Genomic DNA, 19,409 nt, shown 5'->3' with positions numbered 1-19,409 from the left:
TCCCAAGATTGTGCTCCTATGGCTTGAAGAACTCTCAAGAAACATGGCTCCTCTGGTGCGTATGTGGCTACCTCTCAGACGTGAGTGCTGCTCCGTTAAACGCTTGTGAAGTGATCAGGCTTCTGACATTTGTTGCACTTGGCATTTCGCACTGAACAGTTATCTTTGGAGTGCTTCTCCCTGCCGCAGCAGTAGCATAACTGTTGTGTGTTTTCCTTTTGGGTGTCTCTCTGGAAGGGGCTGGTGACTTGAACGATTGAACTCTGTTGCCGTTGTCAATTCCACGTAAAGCGTCTTGCTGGCTTTTGACTGTTTCCAAATGGTGCGCCTTCATAGTTGCTGACTCTAAGCTTAGTTTTGCATTAAGTTGCATTTTCTCGGATAGTTTTCTATCCTGGACTCCTACGACGATGCGGTAACGTATGATCTCGTCGTGGAGTGCTTTGAAGTTGCAGTATTTCGCAAGAGCATTCAGATCGGTGATGAAGTTTTCAGCGGGCTCGTGTTCTTCTCGTTTTCTCGTATGGAATTTGCTTCGGTCATAGATGATATTGCACCACACAATGAAATGGTGTTCGAAAGCCTTCTTGATGGTGTCGTATTGTAGTGAATGTTCGTCAGTAATCCTAACTGTGAGCAGAATGTCTCCTGCCTTTTTGCCCATGCAATATATCAAGGTGTTAACTTTCTCTGTTGCGGGCTTGTTGTGAAGTCCACTTAAGGTTCAGAATCGCTCGAAGCACTATATCAATCGAGGCCAGTCTACGGTTTTTGTGAAGTCGAAAGTTTCCGGCAGTTGACAAGCGAACACAGAGGTAGCCATATTGTGTGAAGCAGTTGCCGGTGGTTTCCTGTATATTTGGGCTTGCTTGACTAATACGCTTGGACTTCGGTGGTGTACTTCGGTCGGTGTCTATGCACTCTGGAGATGCTCGGAGGGTAAGTTAATGAATGAATATTGTTAACTCTGCTGCCACCATGCAGTATTCGTAGCCGGTAAGGAAAGAAAGCACAGCCATCCGTGTTAGCTGAGTAACTTTTCCTTCTTCTTCCACTAAGCCCCAGGGCTTAGGGGAGCATACATTTTGCACCACAAGTGGTGCAAAGTGTATGCTGCTGGAGGTACAGAATCAGTAGCAAAGCCAGCACAATGGGTGCTGATGCAACGTCAGTGCGAGCTATGTAGTGTAAAATTTCATTGCAGCAAAAATAAACAGTGGATTCTGGCTTTCCTCCTTGGGCACATACAGCCGTTGGCAGGAAGCATGCACCTCCAGCCACGAATGGAAGCTACTGAAGCGTGCCTGTGACCAACTCACCGGTAGGCAGAACTCTTCGAAAGAAGGCTTCACAAACGTGGTGTACTGGTGAAGGATCTTTTCCAAATCTCTCCCTCGCTCCTTCACGTCCCTGAGCACTGCGAGAAGAAAGAAAGAAACATTTGCGGTCAACGCTTCTTGAGGTGCACTCCCATCCATGAAAAAGAAGACACAATGTGGTAGGCATGGCTCTCCCACCGTATCTGCGACTACGCTCGCTCGCACCACCTAGGTGATGAGACCACAGCACTACCGTGCCTGGAACGCGTCTCCCACCGCTGTGTTTGGCATTCCATTCCACCTGTGTGTCATGCATGTGGCATGCACAAGGCAGCGGATTCAGCGCGCGCCGTCGCCGACGGGTTATCGGGCTTTGTGATTGTTATATTTTTGTTACCCGTGGTGTGCGCTGATTGGTGCGACGAAAAAAAGACGAAGTGACGACGGAAGGACCGAGGCTGGGGACGGTACGCGAGGAGAAAAAAGGAACGCGGTGGGCTGGAGCTGGTGCAAGCACGACTTCGAACCGGAATAAAACGCTTTCCCCCCAAAAGGCTGGCTCCCTGCCTTCCCGGGTCCCACGGCGCCCAAACCACAAGCCGTGACTGGCGCAGCCGACAGCGGGAGTTCAGCTACGGAACCTTGGGATGAGCGGCCAGCTCCAACACCGCACAGACGTCGCCGAGTTCAAGTAAGCCCGGATCTTTGCCTGCCACAACCGACGGAGCGGTGGGTCCGGCATACTACACGGACGTTGCCAGTTCAAGCAAGCCAGGCTTTTCGTCTACCCTATGCGACGGAGCGGCGATTCCGGAGCACAGCACGAACGGTGCTGACAGCAAGCAAACTCGGCTTTTCGGCGGCCATGCAACCGGACGCCAGGCGAGCGCTTGGCGTGACCAGTGGGACGAACGCTGCATGACGCAGCCTCAGCGCAAGAACCAACGGCGGAAAACAAGACTTCCAGTCTTCGAGAGGGACAGGAACTACTGCCTGCAAGCGGTAGAATCCGGATTTCAGTGGTGCACGGACCCTGAGACATTCCTGTTAGGCATTTCTGACTGCCCATCGACGACGAAGAGCTGGTCAACCTGAATTGGTGAGCGCATATGCTTGTCTATTTGGGTTGAATGATCACTCGAGCCATGGCGAAGAACTATGAGTCGGGCAAAGGGGAGGGTAAAATGCCTGATAAACTTAAGGAGCCTGATGACGCATCAGAGGATGAGGGGAGAACTGATTCTGAAGTGATGAACACTCGGTTGGAAATTGAAAAAATAAAGCTCGAACAAATACGGGCACAAATTGAGCTCCAAAAATTGCAGAAGGAAAATGGTGGTGGTGCAAATGGGGGGCTGGGATTACAACCAGAATCTGGGGTAGCCCACTATGCTGCACTCTTGACTAATGTGCTCAGCCGGATGCCCGGGGACAAAACCTTGGTGCCTGGCTGGTTTGAGGCGGTAGAAGTCATATTTCGATCCTTTCAGGTCCCTGACGAGATAAAAACTGTTCTGATAATGCCGTATACAGCTGACAGGGTCAGGTCAGCGATCATGTGCAGTGGCATGAAGGAACTGCCATCTTACGCTCAGCTAAAAGAACGAATTTTACGTGAGCTAAGATTATCTCCAAACGAATACAAACGACTATTCACCACGGCAGGCAAATTGCGGGAAGAGTCCTGGAGCCAGTTCGCCGGCCGACTTAATAGCTACTTCAGTTATTATGTGAACAGTAGAAAAGTGGATACTTACGATGACTTGTTGCAACTAGTTGTCGCGGATAGGTTGAAGGAGTCCCTCCCTAATGAAATAAAAGCATATGTTGCCTTGAACGAAACGGGGGAGTGGCTGCGTCCCGAGGCGATATCTAAGCTCGCTGAATGCCATCAGGAGGGTAATGCACAGAGGGTCCCAAAACCCTATCACAAGACAGACACTACTGGTGACTCTAGTCAGAGCGAGTCTATGACGCCTCCGAAAGAGAGAGGTCATACTGAGTATGTCGGCGACACTCGACGCTGTTTCGCTTGTGGGAAACAGGGTCATCTGGCAAGAAATTGCCCTGAGACCAATCCTAAGCTAACGGCACGAGTAAAAAGACCTTTAGACTGTGAACACGCCGAGCAATCAATCAAGGTACATGATAAACTAGTATCGCTGACTGAACAACACGAAGTGCTTGACGAAGAACGATTTGTGCAACTCCGCTCAGGAGACAAGCGCTTGAATGCTAGGGTTAATTCGGGGGCAGACATTACAGTGGTTCGAAGGTCGATGGCCACCATTTTGGACGAGAATCAAAAAGGAAAGGTTCGGTTGAAGGGCGCTTTCGGCCACGAGGTGGAGGCCGGCCTCATGTATGTCCCGTCTTGGTAGCAGGGCGTTTGATACTGGAGTGGATACTTTACTGCTCTGTGCTGTAACCGAGCAGCTTGCCGGAGAAGTTGACGCGCTACTCACACCTGAGGATTTAGTAGCTTTAAGAGAAGTAGAACAGAAAGTGCCCTTGGTAGATCAGGTGGATCTTCCCTGTGACGCTGCAGTATTGAAGGAAGGGCTGGTGATAGAGGCATGCGTGGCGAGCACACAGTCGGAGGGTGAAAACGGGATTGTAGAGTCTGTGGACGAGCGAAGTGACGTAAACGAAATAGAATCTGAAGGTTGCCTTCAGTTTCGAACAGAGCAGAAGAACGACGAGTCGCTGAAGCCCTTGTGGCTACAGGCAAAAAAAGGGACTCATGGAATGTGTTGTATTCTCACTTCTTCTTTCATTGCCACTTCTTTGCCACATCTATAATTCTCGGCCACTAGATGCCACTTCGTCTTTCTCTCTTTCTCGAGCTGGGTCCTTGCGCCCGGAATAAACATCATTGGCCTGATGACGGTGGTTCGGTCACGACGTCCCTGCCGTTGTCCCTCGCTGGGACACGACATCCTTTTGGCGACGAGGATGCTTGGCGGTCCCTGCTAGCCTCCAAGTTCGTCGGGGGACTGCGCGTCCTCGCCTACCTTGGTCCGCCGATCTGCGATCCTGCCGCAGCTCAATTCTGGACTCAGCGCAGTTAGGCCTTACCGCAGCGTTCGGACATAGGCCTCGCTCCGAGAACGTTGACGCAGCCTCCTGCTAGATCGGACCAGGACGTCAGATTGCCGCAAGCTGATCCGCTCTGACCCGAAGATGGCTTTTTCAAACATCGCGCCACCAAAGCCATTTCTGGATGCGCCTGGACGACCTCCGGTACCTTGGGACGAATGGTTCAAGCGGTTCCAGCGCTACATGGATGCAGCTGGTGCTGCCGAGTTTTCTGCCGTTCGCCGTCAATCCATCCTCATCCACAACTTGGGTGATGAAGGTCAACGTATCTATGATGCCGTAATAGTGAGTCGTCTTCCACCACCCGCTACCGCTACGCTTCCACCAGCAACGGGGCCAGCTGTAAACGCGGCTGGAGAAGCTACGACGTCAAGTCAGTCTGTCATTGTGGAAAGTCCCTCTCATGATTGCTACGTAAAAACGGTCGCAGCCTTAGCCAACCATTTCTCTGCAACCACGAGCACCATTGTAGAGCGATATCGGTTTCGCCGCCGCTATCAACAAGCCAACGAGTCGCTCGAAGAGTATATCGCGGCTTTACGTCAATTAGCGACCACATGCGATTTTGGAACCCGCGTTGACGAAGACCTTCGCGAGCAGCTCATAGCGGGAATATCCTCGACTTCTCTTCGCGAACGACTGCTCTACGACAAAGCCTTAACGTTCGAGCGCGCCGTCGACGTCGCTCTTCACCTAGAGAAGGCCGCACAAGAAGCAAGCGCGATGCGATCACAGCCATATGCCGACGAACCTTCAATAGCATGCGAGGTCAATGCAGAACGTCGTAGACCCTCCCATCGACAGCAGCGAGGTAACCAAAAGCGTTCTTCCTCACGCCAGCTGTCATGGCGTCCGCCTACGTCGGAACGACTGACTACCTCCCATGCACCACAACACGACAGGCCTCTGTCTCGTCGAGCCTCAAATCGGAGTCTCTCCCGGACGTCCACTCATGGCCTATCAGTGTCAGTGCCACGTAATAACCGGGAGTCGGTCCAGTACAAGAGGCTCACAACCGGACCTCGGGCACCTAGATCGCACCAGGAGACCTTGCCAGAATGCCGAAACTGTGGTTTGCACAAATGTCTAATCGCCGCGGCCTGCCCAGCGAAAAATGCCACGTGCTATGGGTGCGGTAAGCGTGGACATTACGCGCGAGTCTGCAGGAGCTCCAACCGTCGACAGAACTCCGTTCATATCCAAGAGATATTTTCCGACGACGACGAAGACGATTATGGAGTTGTAATGAACGTTACTCCTGGTGGTCGTCGGTCGGCCATTTACATAGACGTCATCGTCTTCCATCATGCTGTCAACTTTCTCGTGGACACCGGATCGTCCGTTTTCATCGTTTCGGATGCGGTTTTCAAGAGCCTCAAAGAGAAAAGCACCATCGAGCTTTTCTCACCACCAACGGCTCTCCTGAACTATTCACACGAGAAAATAACAGTCCTGGGAGCGTTTTACGCAGATGTCTCCTACCAGGAAAAGACGGCATTTATATTATTTTATGTTACAAACATTGGCACGTCTCTCTTGGGTCTTGATGCTATACAAGCCTTAGATCTTCGCATCCTAGGGACAGCGTTGCGCTGTCTTCACACTCAGGTCAAAGGCCTAGATTCCTCATCGGGGCAAGATTCATTGACCAACGAAGTACCAGATGGTGCCGGGGTAGCACACAGCCCTCCAGAAAAACTCCAGCAACCGCCGTCGTCGTGGGAGGATCGTCTACGTGCTGCTGTAGGGGAACCAAGTTCCGCATCACGGCTGTCTCCGAAGAGTGGTTCTCCTCATATCGGAGATCGACAAGTTGCTGCTGGAATAGCGACACCTGAAACACCTACAGTGGGGCGCCTTCCAAATTCACTGAGTGCTGACTACAAGCATCTTTTTGTTTCCGAGCTTGGTCACGCCAAAGGCTATGTACACAAGGTAAAAGTCCGTCTCTCTGTTACACCAGTACAATGCAAATTGCGACGGCTTCCGTTTACGGTTCGCAAGCAAGTTTCACACGAGCTTAAGCGCCTTGAAGCAAATGACGTGATTGAACGTATTGACGCGTCTGAATGGGTGTCGCCAATCGTCGTAGTCCAGAAGAAGGATGGAAAAATTAGGATGTGTGTGGATCTCAGGGAGCCAAACAAGGCAGTCGTTATTGACAGCTTCCCTCTACCACACACAGAGGAACTGCTTAATTCCCTGGTTGGTGCAACCCACTTCTCAAAACTAGATCTGGCTTCTGCATACCATCAGGTAGAACTACACCCAGATAGCAGAGACCTGACAGCCTTTGTAACACACGAAGGGCTGTTCCGATTTAAGAGAGTATGTTTTGGCCTGGCCTCTGCTCCTGCCACATTCCAACAAATGATGTCTAGAATTTTACATGGCTGTGAAGGTGTGCTATTCTACATAGACGACATCATTGTCTTTGGCAGATCCAGCGAGGAGCATCTTGCTAACCTCCGAGCCGTTCTTCAGCGTATCTCCAGTGCGGGGCTACGCTTGAATGACAAGTGCGTCTTTGATGTCAGAGAACTCTCTTTCTTGGGTCACCAAGTTAGCAGCCAGGGAATTGCTCCTCTCAAACAAAAAGTGGACACCATCAACCAGACACCAGTGCCAACGGACATTAGCCAGCTCAGGTCATTCCTGGGACTGGTGGAATACTATTCCAGATTTATTCCCAGACTTGCGACCGAAGTGGAACCACTTCGCCGGTTCCTGCGCAAAGACGTTCCATTCATTTGGGACCCAGAGGCCAACGAAAGTTTTAAACGGTTGAAATTTCTCTTGTCGTCCAGTCAAGTGCTTCAAATGTTCGACCCCGCCCTGCCGATAATCGTCGCAACAGATGCGTCCGCATATGGGCTTGGGGCTGTCCTCCAGCAACGAGCGGGGAAACAAGTCCATACTATTGCTTTTGCCTCTCGTACGCTCACTCCAACAGAACGAAAGTATTCTGTTGGGGAAAAAGAAGCCCTGGCATGTCTCTGGGCATGTGAGCGATGGCATAACTACCTATGGGGTCGCCACTTTACATTACGTACCGACCACCAGGCACTGATTGCTCTTCTGTCAACACGCGGTACAGGACATCGTCCGTTGCGCATCACGCGATGGTCCTCACGTCTGCTGATGTATCACTTCACGGTTGAGTATCAGCGAGGATCTGACAACCGTGTGGCGGATGCTCTGTCACGCTTGCCAGTAGCTGACACGGAAGGTGGGACATCATTTGAAGAGGAGATCGTGTTGTTCGTCACTCCTTGCGTGACAAAAGAACAGCTGCAGCAAGCCACGACAGATGACGTCATCCTAAGTCAAGTGATGGATTATGTAGTTTCATCCTGGCCGTCGCAGAAGTTTTTGTCCAACGACATTGTTCCCTTTTTTCATGTTCGTGACGAACTCTCAGTCGTAGATGACATGCTGATGAGAGGAGAAAATGTTGTAATTCCTACGACACTGAGAAATACACTGATTGCGATTGCTCACGAAGGCCATCCAGGAATCGTCAGGACCAAGAGTCGGCTCCGAGACCTCTACTGGTGGCCTGCCATGGATCGTCAAACCGAAAGTGTGATCAGAAGCTGCCCGGTGTGCCAAGCGACAGACAAGCCTGTCAGAGCTTCACCAACACCCTTGCAGCCAGTTCCACTTCCGGAGCGGCCATGGGCCAAAGTCGCCATCGACATTGTCGGTCCATTTGAACGAGCAGAGCCAGCATGCCGGTATGCCATCACTCTTGTTGATTATTTTTCTAAATGGCCAGAGGTTCAGTTTTGCCACGACGTGACAACCTCTCGAGTGATGACATTTCTGTCATCAGTCTTCGCTCGGGAAGGTTATCCAGGTTGTCTCGTGTCAGACAACGGGCCACAGTTCACGTCCTTACAGTTTAACGACTTCCTAAAAGACCGAGGCATAAACCACGTCAACTCGTCGGTGTACTATCCGCAAGCCAATGGGCTCGTCGAAAGGTTCAATCGAGTACTGAAGAGCTTCATTCAGCTCGCTACCGCTGAAAAGCGTCGGTTACAAGAAGCAGTCACCGACTACCTAGGGGTGTACCGGTGTACCCCACATGCCACAACAGGCCTGTCGCCAGCGCTCCTCCTCCACGGAAGGAAACCGAAGACGCGTCTCCATATCCTGGGTCTGTCACCTCGGGAATTTCTTCGCAACCCAGTAAAGGAGATGAAACGTCTACGAGAACGAGTGTGCCATCGGCAACAGTCAAGCAAGAAATACACTGACCAGCGACGAGGAGCCAAACGACCGACATTTGTTGTTGGTCAATTCGTTCGCTACCGGCTTCCAAAGAAAACGCGCTACGATAAATCCAAGTTCAGCGAGCCGTTGAAAATAGTGGAACGAGTTGGACGTTGGACATTCCACCTAGAGGACGGAAGAGTCTGGAACGCATCCAAGTTGACCGCTGCCCTTCCACCCGAGAAACAGTCGACGCCCTTAAACACGTTTCAGCATCGGCCATCAGGAGGCCTGACAGTTCACTGGGTTCCTGAATCGCCACCTGTCGCGTATGACAGTCAGGTTCCTGCCCAGTTTACGCCATCAGGCGTTGTTGCACGGGATCCACCGGTTCAGCCTAACGGTGATCAGGACACTTCCGATCGAAGATCCACCGGTAACAGGACTGTGCAGGGGAACATAGGTGCAACGGCTGCATCTAACACCGCCGCAACAGCGCCAGCAAACGAGACTGTTAGACGCTCTAGACGTGAGCGGCGGAAACCTGTGAGGTTTGGAGATGCTGTGTGAATGTTAGGCATGTTAATGTTTTGTATCACTGTGTGCGATTATGTATTGCTATTGGTCACTCGCGTATCCAATAGATTCTTAGAACCGGGCCCGGAATTTATTTTTGATAGTATGATTTACAAATGCCTAATGTTTAAAACGTTTCGTATCTTTTGTGTGTGTCAATTTTTGTACAAAGCTTGTAATTACTCCGTGTATATTATGATGTACAAACCGTGCTGATTCCTATTGTGGTTATTGTACATTTATTTATTCTTGTCTATCGTACTTTGTATATTGCATTGAGTCCTATGTAATTTGTGTTGCATTTGTTTTGTGTCTTCTTCTTTCCTCTTTCTCTTTCTCTTCTTTTCTTAACGGGGGGGGAAAATGTTGTATTCTCACTTCTTCTTTCTTTGCCACTTCTTTGCCACATCTATAATTCTCGGCCACTAGATGCCACTTCGTCTTTCTCTCTTTCTCGAGCTGGGTCCTTGCGCCCGGAATAAACATCATTGGCCTGATGACGGTGGTTCAGTCACGACGTCCCTGCCGTTGTCCCTCGCTGGGACACGACAGAATGCAAGTGGTTGATGGAATGCTGTTCCACAAAGAAAAAATAAATGGCAGAATTGTCAAGCAGCTAGTTTTACCGGAAAGCAGGCGGAAGACAGTGTTAGAAGTAGCCCACGACAAACCAGTTGGTGGGCATTTCGCTGGAAAGAAAACGCAACAGCGAATTAAGAATTCATTTTACTGGCCGAACATGCAGGAGCAGATTAGTAAATACTGCAAAGAATGCCATTACTGCCAGTTGAACGCAAGACCTAGAACCAGAGACCGTGTGCCTATTACCCCGCTAGTAAGACCAGATGTTCCATTCCAGACAGTTGTAATGGATTGTATTGGACCGTTAGACTCGGCGTCATCGAGGGGGCACAAATATGCCTTGTGTCTGGTTGATGTGTGCACGAGATGGCCAGAAGTGGTTTGTATCAGATCGCTAACGGCGAAGGCAGTGTGTGACGCGCTGGTTGAAATATTCACGCGAATGGGAGTGCCAGAAACAGTCTCGTCCGATCAGGGCACAAACTTCACGGCCGAGCTCACACAGGAGTTGCTGCGTAGGTTGGGGTCGTCACCCAGGTTCTCTACACCAGAACACCCAGAGAGCAATGGGCTAGTTGAGCGATGGAATGGTACGCTGAAGCGGATGTTGAGGCAAGTGATAGCGGAACATGGGCGGGGCTGGGATCGCCTAGTTCCTTGTCTACTTTGGGCCTACCGCGAAGTCCCGAATGAAACTACGGGGATGTCGCCATTTGAACTCATGTATGGACGTGCGCCGAATGGTCCACTGTCCATCCTAAAAAAATCGTGGACTGGTGATTGGACGCCCCCGTCCACGCTCGTTGAGTCGGCGGACAAATATCTGGTTAGATTAAGAAAACAAATGGCCGACATGACGCGAGTAGTAAAGGAACAGGCAGAGCACAAACAGAGGTCGTACGCCACGCGTTACAATCGCCGTGCGAAAGAGAAGGCCTTTTGTAGGGGCGATCTAGTGCTACTAAGGGACACGAGTGGTAAAAAGATGAACTTTCCTTGGTTGGGACCAGCGAAAATACTAGAGGTTAGGAGAAAGAACAGCTACGTAGTTGAGATGCCTGACGGTGGCCGTAAGTGGATCCACGCCAACAAACTTAGGCCATATGTGGCACGCGTTGACGCTGTTGGTGTAATCTTTGATGATCCGGACTTCGGTTCGGTGGAGGAACTCCCCACAGACGGGAGGGGAGCAGGTGAACCTGAATCACAGAAAACCGCGGAGGAAAAAGAGATGTACAGCATGGTACAGCAGTTCGTACATGTCTTTTCTAGGCACCCAGGAAAGTGTGCAAAAGGACTGCACAAGATAAGACTTGTTGAAGGTTCGCAACAAAAGAAGAGATATGCTTATAGGGTGCCGATAAAAAAAGTGAAAGCCGTTTACAAATCCCTGTAACGCCGAATTGGAGCACAGCTCTTGAGGAGGAGGAGTGAAGGGTACTGAGGGGAGGGTAGACCCCTCCTCCTTCTCCTCCTCCTCCTCCCCTCATTCTTTAATATGCTCCGGGGGGGGGGGGGGGGCACGTGACCTCGGGGGGGGGGTGTCACGTGACTTCGGGGAGGGGGGTCACGTGACCTCGGGGAGGCGTGACCTGGGGGTCACGTGACCTTGGGTGTCACATGGGGGTCACCTCAAGGTCACGTGACCCCCAAGGTGACCCCCACGTGACCTCAGAGGGGTCACGTGACCTGGGGGGTCACGTGGGGGTCACCTTGGGGTCACGTGACCTTGAGATGACCTTGGGAGGGGTCACGTGACCTTGGGGGTCACGTGACCTTGGGGAGGAGACCACGTGACCTCGGGGGTCACGTGACCTCAGAGGGGTCACGTGACCTTCAAAGGGTCACGTGGGGTCATCTTGGGGTCATGTGACCTTGAGATGACCTTGGGAGGGGTCACGTGACCTTGGGGGTCACGTGATCCCAAGGTGACCCCACGTGACCCCCAAGGTCACGTGACCTTGGGGGTCACGTGACCTTGAAATGACCTTGGGAGGGATCACGTGACCTTGGGATGACCTTGGTGACGCCGACGCCGCTCAAGCCGGGAACGGGCCCCTAAGAGCTGCGCTCTAAAATGAGAGCTGAGGTTGAAAGGCAGATAGAACAGCTTCTAGAATGGGGTATGATCTATCCAGTTGAATCAGAGTTTGCTCATCCGGTAGTGTGTGTAGCGAAGAAGGATGGGAGTGTGAGATTGTGCATCGATTATAGGCAATTAAACGCGATCACTGAAGTCGATGCCTTTCCAATGAATAATGCTACCGAAATGATCTGGATGGTCACGAAGGCGTCGTACATAACAGTACTGGACCTAACCCGTGGGTATTGGCAAATACCAGTCGAAGAACGGTCTCAGAAGTTCACGGCATTCGTAACCAATCGTGGGCAGTACGCATGGAAAGTTATGCCCTATGAATTGAAAAATTCAGCGGCAACTTTTCAGCGCGTGATGAATGAAGTGTTGCGACCACACAGAGAATATGCAGGCGCATATATCGATGACATTGCAATATATTCTTCTAAGTGGGAAGACCACCTTTTGCATGTAAAAAGCGTTCTCGAAACCTTGGGGCTTACGGTGAAGCTGTCCAAATGCAGGTTTGCCCAGGGAATGGTCATGTACCTCGGCCACCAGATCGGCTCTGGGAGGCATGCTCCTGACCCCGTTCGTATCAAGGCGATTCAGATCATGGAGAGGCCAAAGACAAAGAAAGAACTGAAGAGCTTTTTAGGGCTAATGAACTACTATAGAGACTACATTGCGAACTATGCTGAAGTGGAGTTGCCGTTGACCGAGCGAACTGGACACAAGACTCTGAACGTGTTACCGTGGGGTGACGAGGAGGAACAAGCGTTTCAAAAGGCAAAGTGTCTCCTGATGGAAGTCCCAGTCATGAGAGCGACAGATGCCAGCCAGCCTTTTGCTCTGTCCACCGACGCATCGGATAGAGCTATAGGGGCATGTCTTGCCCAAAGGGCAGGTGATGGGAAAGAGTACCCGGTGGCGTTTCTCAGTAAAAACTAACTGATCCCCAAACCCGGTGGGCTGTAATCGAACGTGAAACTTACGCGATTGTGTGGGCCTTGGGTCAGTTGGAAACGTGGCTATTTGGGGCGGAGGTCGAAATTCGCACCGACCATAACCCTTTGCAGTATTTGGCGTCAGCAGCACCAAATAGTGCGAGGCTGACTCGTTGGGTGCTAGCGTTGCAAAAATTTAACCTGAATGTCCGGTACGTAAAAGAGACGAGAAATGTCCCTGCTGATGCGTTGTCAAGGCTGTAGCCGGGTGGAGTTTTGTTTGTGGTTAATGTACTTTAGATGTTCTCAAGAAGTTTGTCAGTCTTTCTAGTGATCATTCACGCCGAATGGACGGGAATGTGCGCGCAGTTCGTTTTCTTTTGTTCTAAATGCTACGATTGTAAAGGAATACACAAATTGTGATTTTTTTATTGGAAAAGAAAAAAAAAGGGGGGGGGGGGGGCGTGTCATGCATGTGGCATGCACGAGGCAGCGGATTCAGCGCGCGCCGTCGCCGACGGGTTATCGGGCTTTGTGATTGTTATTTTTTCGTTACCCGTGGTGTACGCTGATTGGTGCGACGAAAAAAAGACGAAGTGACGACGGAAGGACCGAGGCTGGAGACGGTGCGCGAGGAGAAAAAAGGAACGCGGTGGGCTGGAGCTGGTGCAAGCACGACTTCGAACCAGAATAAAACGCTTTCCCCCCAAAAGGCTGGCTCCCTGCCTTCCCGGGTCCCACGGCGCCCAAACCACAAGCCGTGGTTTGGGACTTGCCCAGATGTACTATGTGCATTTCCTGCCTAAGATACAATGTGGTAGGCATGGCTCTCCCACCGTATCTGCGACTACGCTCGCTCGCACCACCTAGGTGACGAGGCCACAGCACTATCGTGCCTGGAACGCGTCTCCCACCGCTGCGTTTGGCATTCCATTCCGCCTGTGCATCCAAAGCAGTCCCCAAGCGACAACAAATGATGCCGCAAAAGCCAGGGTGCCACGTCGTTGGATGTCGCAATCCCGGCGGTCTGTTGTAGAAACGCCGGCGAAAAGGACGAACGAACGTCAGTGTCGCCGTCGTCGCAGCGTCCCAACTGCGAGGCCTCCGTGGACCGCTGAGCCGGAGAGCAACCCGCACTCTTTTTGGTGGAGAGGTCGCGGCTTATGGCCAAACATTGACGTGGCACTTGTAAGGCGGTTTCCATCGGCAGAGTACGAAACTGGAATTGGCTAGGTGCCGACAGTACACTGCGCATTCTGCGTTGAAAGATTACCTCTGGTAATGCGCGGGGAACACTAACCGAAGGGCTATGGGTAGGACTCCACGTTTCCAGAGTTTACTATTTATCGTGAAATTCGAAGGGTGTGTTTCTGGGTTTATCTCTTGCCAAGATTTCTGAGTTTGTCGGAGTTTCTTTATGAAAGATTCCCAACTGACCCAAATTCAAAGTTTAATTTTGCTTTCAATCCAATTTTTAAAAATTCAATATTGAAACAAATATTATCCGGACAAAAACCTGTTCTAAATTCGTAAGAACTTGCATGTATCGAAAGATGTTTCTTTGGCTGGAATGGGCATTCACGCCCTTGCCGCTGGTAATACTCGACTGTCCCGAAACAAGACTCGCAAACTAGTGTTGCTTTAAAGGGGCCCTGCAATGACTTTTTGACTGGTTTTTAATTTGCACTGAACCTGAGCGTACTGAACGTAGTAACTTAATCCAACTTTTCTTTTCTCAAATTTCGCTTTATTTTAAAAGTTATAGGCAAATTAGAATTACAAAAACAAGCAAAAAATAACCTCCTTCATGACGTCGTAGGTCCTGCCTTGAGTGGCGTTGAACTAGAGGAGGAGTAGTGAGCTCATCGAGCGTACACGGCTGCCGCACTCCGTGTCGACGGCTCGAGAGGGCGCCACTAAAGCACGTGTTGGATAGGCTGTATGAAGCGGGCGGCCAGGGCAGCTCGTATTGCATTTGCAGCACGACTAAACACTAATTCGGCATAACATTTCATTGGCCACAAACGACAGCAAAGACGGGGTAAAGATCAGTTCAGAACGGGAGCCACTTCGCGCTGACGCACCGCCAAATGGCCAAATCGCCAACAGGGCCCGCGCCGAAGGCCTTCGGAACGCTCGGAACCGGTCGGATTCTTGAGCCGGTATACGACCACAGCGCCGCCGCGTACATCCGGGACCTTTCTACGCTCCTCGTTTGTCGTAGCCTCATCCCACTAGCCTTTTCTAGTATGCGCCGTTTTTTTCCGCCGCTTGGTGGCGGGTATGTCGACGGGTCATTTCTCGTTTCCGTACTTTCTAAACTGCATTTGTTTCTTTTCTGATATAAAATAGTGAACAAAAACTACTTTCATACATAATTGAAATGGTTCGCGACACTTATATTTTGTATCTCGACTAAAAAAAAGCTCTTAGCAGTTTTGACCAGTGACAAGCCCAGGACCAAAGACGTCACATTTTGCGCTTTCGGTACCGCGGGTCGCCCTCGTCGGTGGAGGAGGTTTCCGCGTCGTCCGGTTAAAATATGACGCACTGATATTTAGTTACTCTCTCCGTGCCCGCTGGCTTGCCCGAACCCCAAGAGACGTGGAAACCGCAAAAAAGGTAGACGCTTAAATATATTGCAGGGCCCCTTTAATAAACGTCAATACTTTAAGATCACTGAAATCCTTGACCTAGTCTCTGCAAAGCTCAATTTTTTTCCCATCCCATTTCACCGCTTCTCCCTGCAGATGCGTGGGGTGGAGTGGCGAGATAAAACCTTCAGCTGCTCCCCTGCCTTCTTTCTATATTCTTAGCTTCCACTATTATAAAATTACAACACCCCCTTCCTCTAACAGGTCTAAACTGAAAGCTACAACAATGGCTTTAGTCGTCATGCAAAATGACAATGACTAATAGTCCTGAACAAAACTTGACAAGATAAACGGTGAACCCCTATTTGTCGAAAGTCCAAGATTCGGAAGGAAACTGAAGAGGCCTCTCCTCAGGACCACTGACACAAGCGTTTTTGCAGAACACCGTGTTTGTTTGCTTGTTTTTTCACCGTCGCAGCACCATAATTCAGATGTGGTAGATAAATCCGAATTAACAAAAATTTTAACGTCAAGCATTTTTTGGATTTTACTGAATTTATCCAAAAGCACGAAACCTTAGATCTAGGCAGTCTCTAACCAGGCTTCCTTCCTGAATGTCAAACAAAATTTCCCTCTCTAAGAAGAAAAAACAAAAAGAGCACGCAGTATTGCGCTAAGAACGAGTGAAACAGCATTTGCTGAACGCCGAAGAGTGGCTCCGTCCCAAACCCCCGTGTCTGTAAAGGAAAGGTGCCAACAGAGCTGCAACTCACCCCTGCGTGCGAGGCGCGTGTCCGGGTCCGTGTCCACGAACAGTTTCATGTGAAACATGTCGCGCACTTCGGGGAAGTAGAAGAGCAGCAACCCCTCGACCAGCACCACGTCCACTGCGGGGGAGACCGTCGTCCACTCGTCCTTCCGCCTGCCGAGGAAACAACCGCGCTGCTTGCCTAAGCATCTCGGGAACTCCGTCTTTCGAGCTCGTGATGAGGCGCACTCCGTTTCTTTATGAGAATCACTTCAAATTTTAGCTAGAGTTTTTTCTCGACAGCACAAAAGTCTCTTTTGGCCGCTCGTAACCACACGTTGAGAAAGTCGGGAGCGTGTTGTGTCGAACTGGTAAACTGTAAACCGTAAAGTGAGGAAGAGAACATTGTTCCCCTTTTGGCCTGGGGATGCAAGCAATAAGGATAAGGTCATTGATTAAGATGAGCGAGCAGACAAAACTTGCGACAAAATATACAGACTCTTTTAAATGCATTTCGTTAAGGCGAGTCGTTTCGTGGAGCAAGCCGTTCCAGGGTTTCTGGAATCTTTGCACCGAGTTACAAATGCTGGGGATATAAAGTGATGAGTCAGTACCAGCTGCAAAATGAGGCCACAGACTGAGCAGGAGAGGTGTGAAGGGGGATAGAAAAACATCGACAGTCCCCTTGGACTTCCTCTTGGCCTGCTTTAGCCCAGGGTGCCTTAGCATTGCATAGTACACATCCTACAAGTCTGCGCAAAAAAAGTATCAACAACAACAAAAAATGATTTTTTTTTTTTTTAGTGGGGCCCTGCTTAATATTTTATAATTTCTCACATTTTTGGAGGGATGTTCGAGAGAAGTTTAACAGCAGTGCCAACCCATTCACTTTAAAAGCCGGCAATCAGCTGGTCGCCACAGCAAAGACCAAAATGCACAAAGCTGGCGATTCTACGGTCTCCATTAAAATGTTTGTCTCCTAAATATGCCGACACAGTGTAGACCGCATATAACGTATGTCGCGGGAGTCGCGAAAATCTGCACTATAAGCGGTACCGCGCTATAACCAAAACATCAATTTTTCAGCCCAAAATACATGCTATGAGACAACTTACCTTCGTAAAAGAATTTATATTATGTTAGATGAAAAATAAAGCTTAGTTTGAGGAAAGTCTTTATTTCACCAGACTAGTACAGTTTTGTCTCATGTGTGTCACACATTTTGAAAGAAATTAGCGGCTTTTGCCTGGCGCAGCCTTTTAACGGCGTCGCGGGTTGTGGACGGACTTTGCGAGCGGTCAGGATTGCTAACCCTAATCACTTTTCTCCGGAGATGAAAACGTGTGAAAATTCGCATCCTTCATACGGTATGCGCCAGTAATACCTCGAACTTGAGCACACGCATGAAATGCGCCAAATAAGAAATTCGGGCGATGTTCGAGGACACAAATGCTTATAGAAATCACCACTGTAGTCGAAGTAAACAAACACGACGACACGGGCGTTTCTGCCGTCTTGAAAGCACCGCCACGACATCGCCGCACGAGTAGGTGGATCTTCCCTTCTAGTACGTGCTGGGTTATCATAGCGACACACAACGAAAATTCACAGTCAAGAATAGCGCTTTTACGCAGAACGATGAGATGAATGCCGTCTACGACGACGATCACAACCGACACCATATTTGCGGATAGAAGCAGCAGGCCCGCGACCAGCATGCAACGCGCGCGAACACTTCTCCGACTTCTCCTCGATCTGCGATTGGTCTGTCGGTGCGGTTGTTTGTTTCTTTGTTTCCACGCAGCGGAGGGGCGGAGGGACGCACGCTCGTGAACGACACGTGCGTGCGTCCCTACTGAAGCCTCTCTTCGCTTCTCCCCACTTCTTCGAGCAACATCCTCGCCCCGCGCCGTCAGCGCCGTTATCTAGTGTTGCACAGGGAAGCGTGCTCGCTGCTCCGGTCGTCGGCGCGGTTGGCGGGCTGTGCCAAAAACCGCACTATAACTGGTATTTCCCTTCACGCGCCTGCATTTTAAGCGGTATGTAAATACATGGAGTTCTATGGGAGGCGAACCGGTGGTTTAAGAAAACCGCGTTATACCCGGTCCTGCACTATAAGCGGTTACGTTGTAAGTGGTCTATACTGTAGATGGCGACCAATTACAGTACTCATCTTTTGGTTAGTAGTTCTGGCACCAAATGGTACTTCGTGTTCCTAGTTTTTACGTGCATTCAGGAGTGAAAAAAAATTCCGAGAACACCTAAGTACTTCTCATGAGTTGTAAATGCGAAAGCATTAATGTCCAATTGTACGCTGCTAAGTGTTAAAGTGGACGATCACGTTTCGCTACTGCCGAAATCGCGGCTGCCAACAGTATAGATGCCTCAGGTACCCAGAGGTTCCTCGGCGCCAAGAGGAGCCAGAAGGGGCAGCAGCGCTTCTCTGACAGGGAGTCCGGCGTTGCGCCTAGCAGACGGAGCGGAATTTCGCACTCCTCCTCACCCCCCTCCCCCCCCTCCCTCCCTCCCTCCCCCCAGTCCGGCCACGCCTCACGCAGCAGTCGCCACCCCCTTCCTTTTGTTGGTGCATGGGCCGCAGCGCCAGAGGACAGGGCTTCTCTATGGGGTGGTGTTCCTTGGAACTATGATGCGTCGCGGCCATTTTAACTGCCGTGATTCAGTTGCTCGTTTGCGGTCACAGACAATGCCAGCCACGCTCCATGGGACAGTTAGTGTACAGTGGCTTAAAGGGGGTGGTGTAACGAATGAAACCGGAGAAGCGGCACAGCGTTGGAAGACGGCTGTGGGTGGAGCTGGCACTTGCAGCACCGTCGTTCCGGCTATGGCTCCGGCTTGGCCGCTTGGTCAGCTTGGCTCCGGCCGATTCGCAGCTGTCGACTACACTGTCGTCTGCTAGATTCACATTTTTTATTCACCTTCAAACACAAATCATGTCGCTGGAAGTTCGAAGCGCCATCTACATCATCTTCCAAGGAGTGGCCGTTCCCGATGCATGATGGAGGCTACGCGATAACCACACTACCCCCTTTAAGCCACTGTAGTTAGTGCTTTCGCATTAAAAGGAAGCTTGCAGATGTTGTTTTTTAACAACTCACCCAAGCGGTGAAATCATTTATCTTTTGTTTGACAGAAAGAAAGGTGATGACTTTTGGTGATTCAGAAATCATCATGGACATTAGCAGCAGCGACAGCGACAGCACGAAAAAGCCGAGGTGTCCGAAACCGCAA

At 50.5% G+C, this 19,409-nt stretch overlaps 1 protein-coding gene across 1 annotated transcript in view; it reads right to left on the bottom strand.

The window, feature by feature from the left end:
* LOC121832956 (uridine-cytidine kinase 2-B-like) overlaps positions 1-19,409 on the bottom strand; it is a 68,682-nt gene that overhangs the window by 32,346 nt on the left and 16,927 nt on the right. Inside the window, exons 4-5 of the mRNA XM_042292184.1 lie at positions 16,186-16,334; positions 1,320-1,417 (exon numbers count right to left, since the gene is read on the bottom strand). Coding sequence (XP_042148118.1) covers positions 1,320-1,417; positions 16,186-16,334 — 247 coding nt within the window. The remainder of the gene's footprint in view (positions 1-1,319; positions 1,418-16,185; positions 16,335-19,409) is intronic.

Source organism: Ixodes scapularis, unplaced genomic scaffold (genome assembly GCF_016920785.2).
Source record: "Ixodes scapularis isolate PalLabHiFi unplaced genomic scaffold, ASM1692078v2 PGA_scaffold32__2_contigs__length_656809, whole genome shotgun sequence".
Classification (NCBI taxonomy): domain Eukaryota; kingdom Metazoa; phylum Arthropoda; class Arachnida; order Ixodida; family Ixodidae; genus Ixodes; species Ixodes scapularis.
Note: the sequence above shows the minus strand (reverse complement) of the source record. Positions and strands in the feature narration are given on the sequence as shown.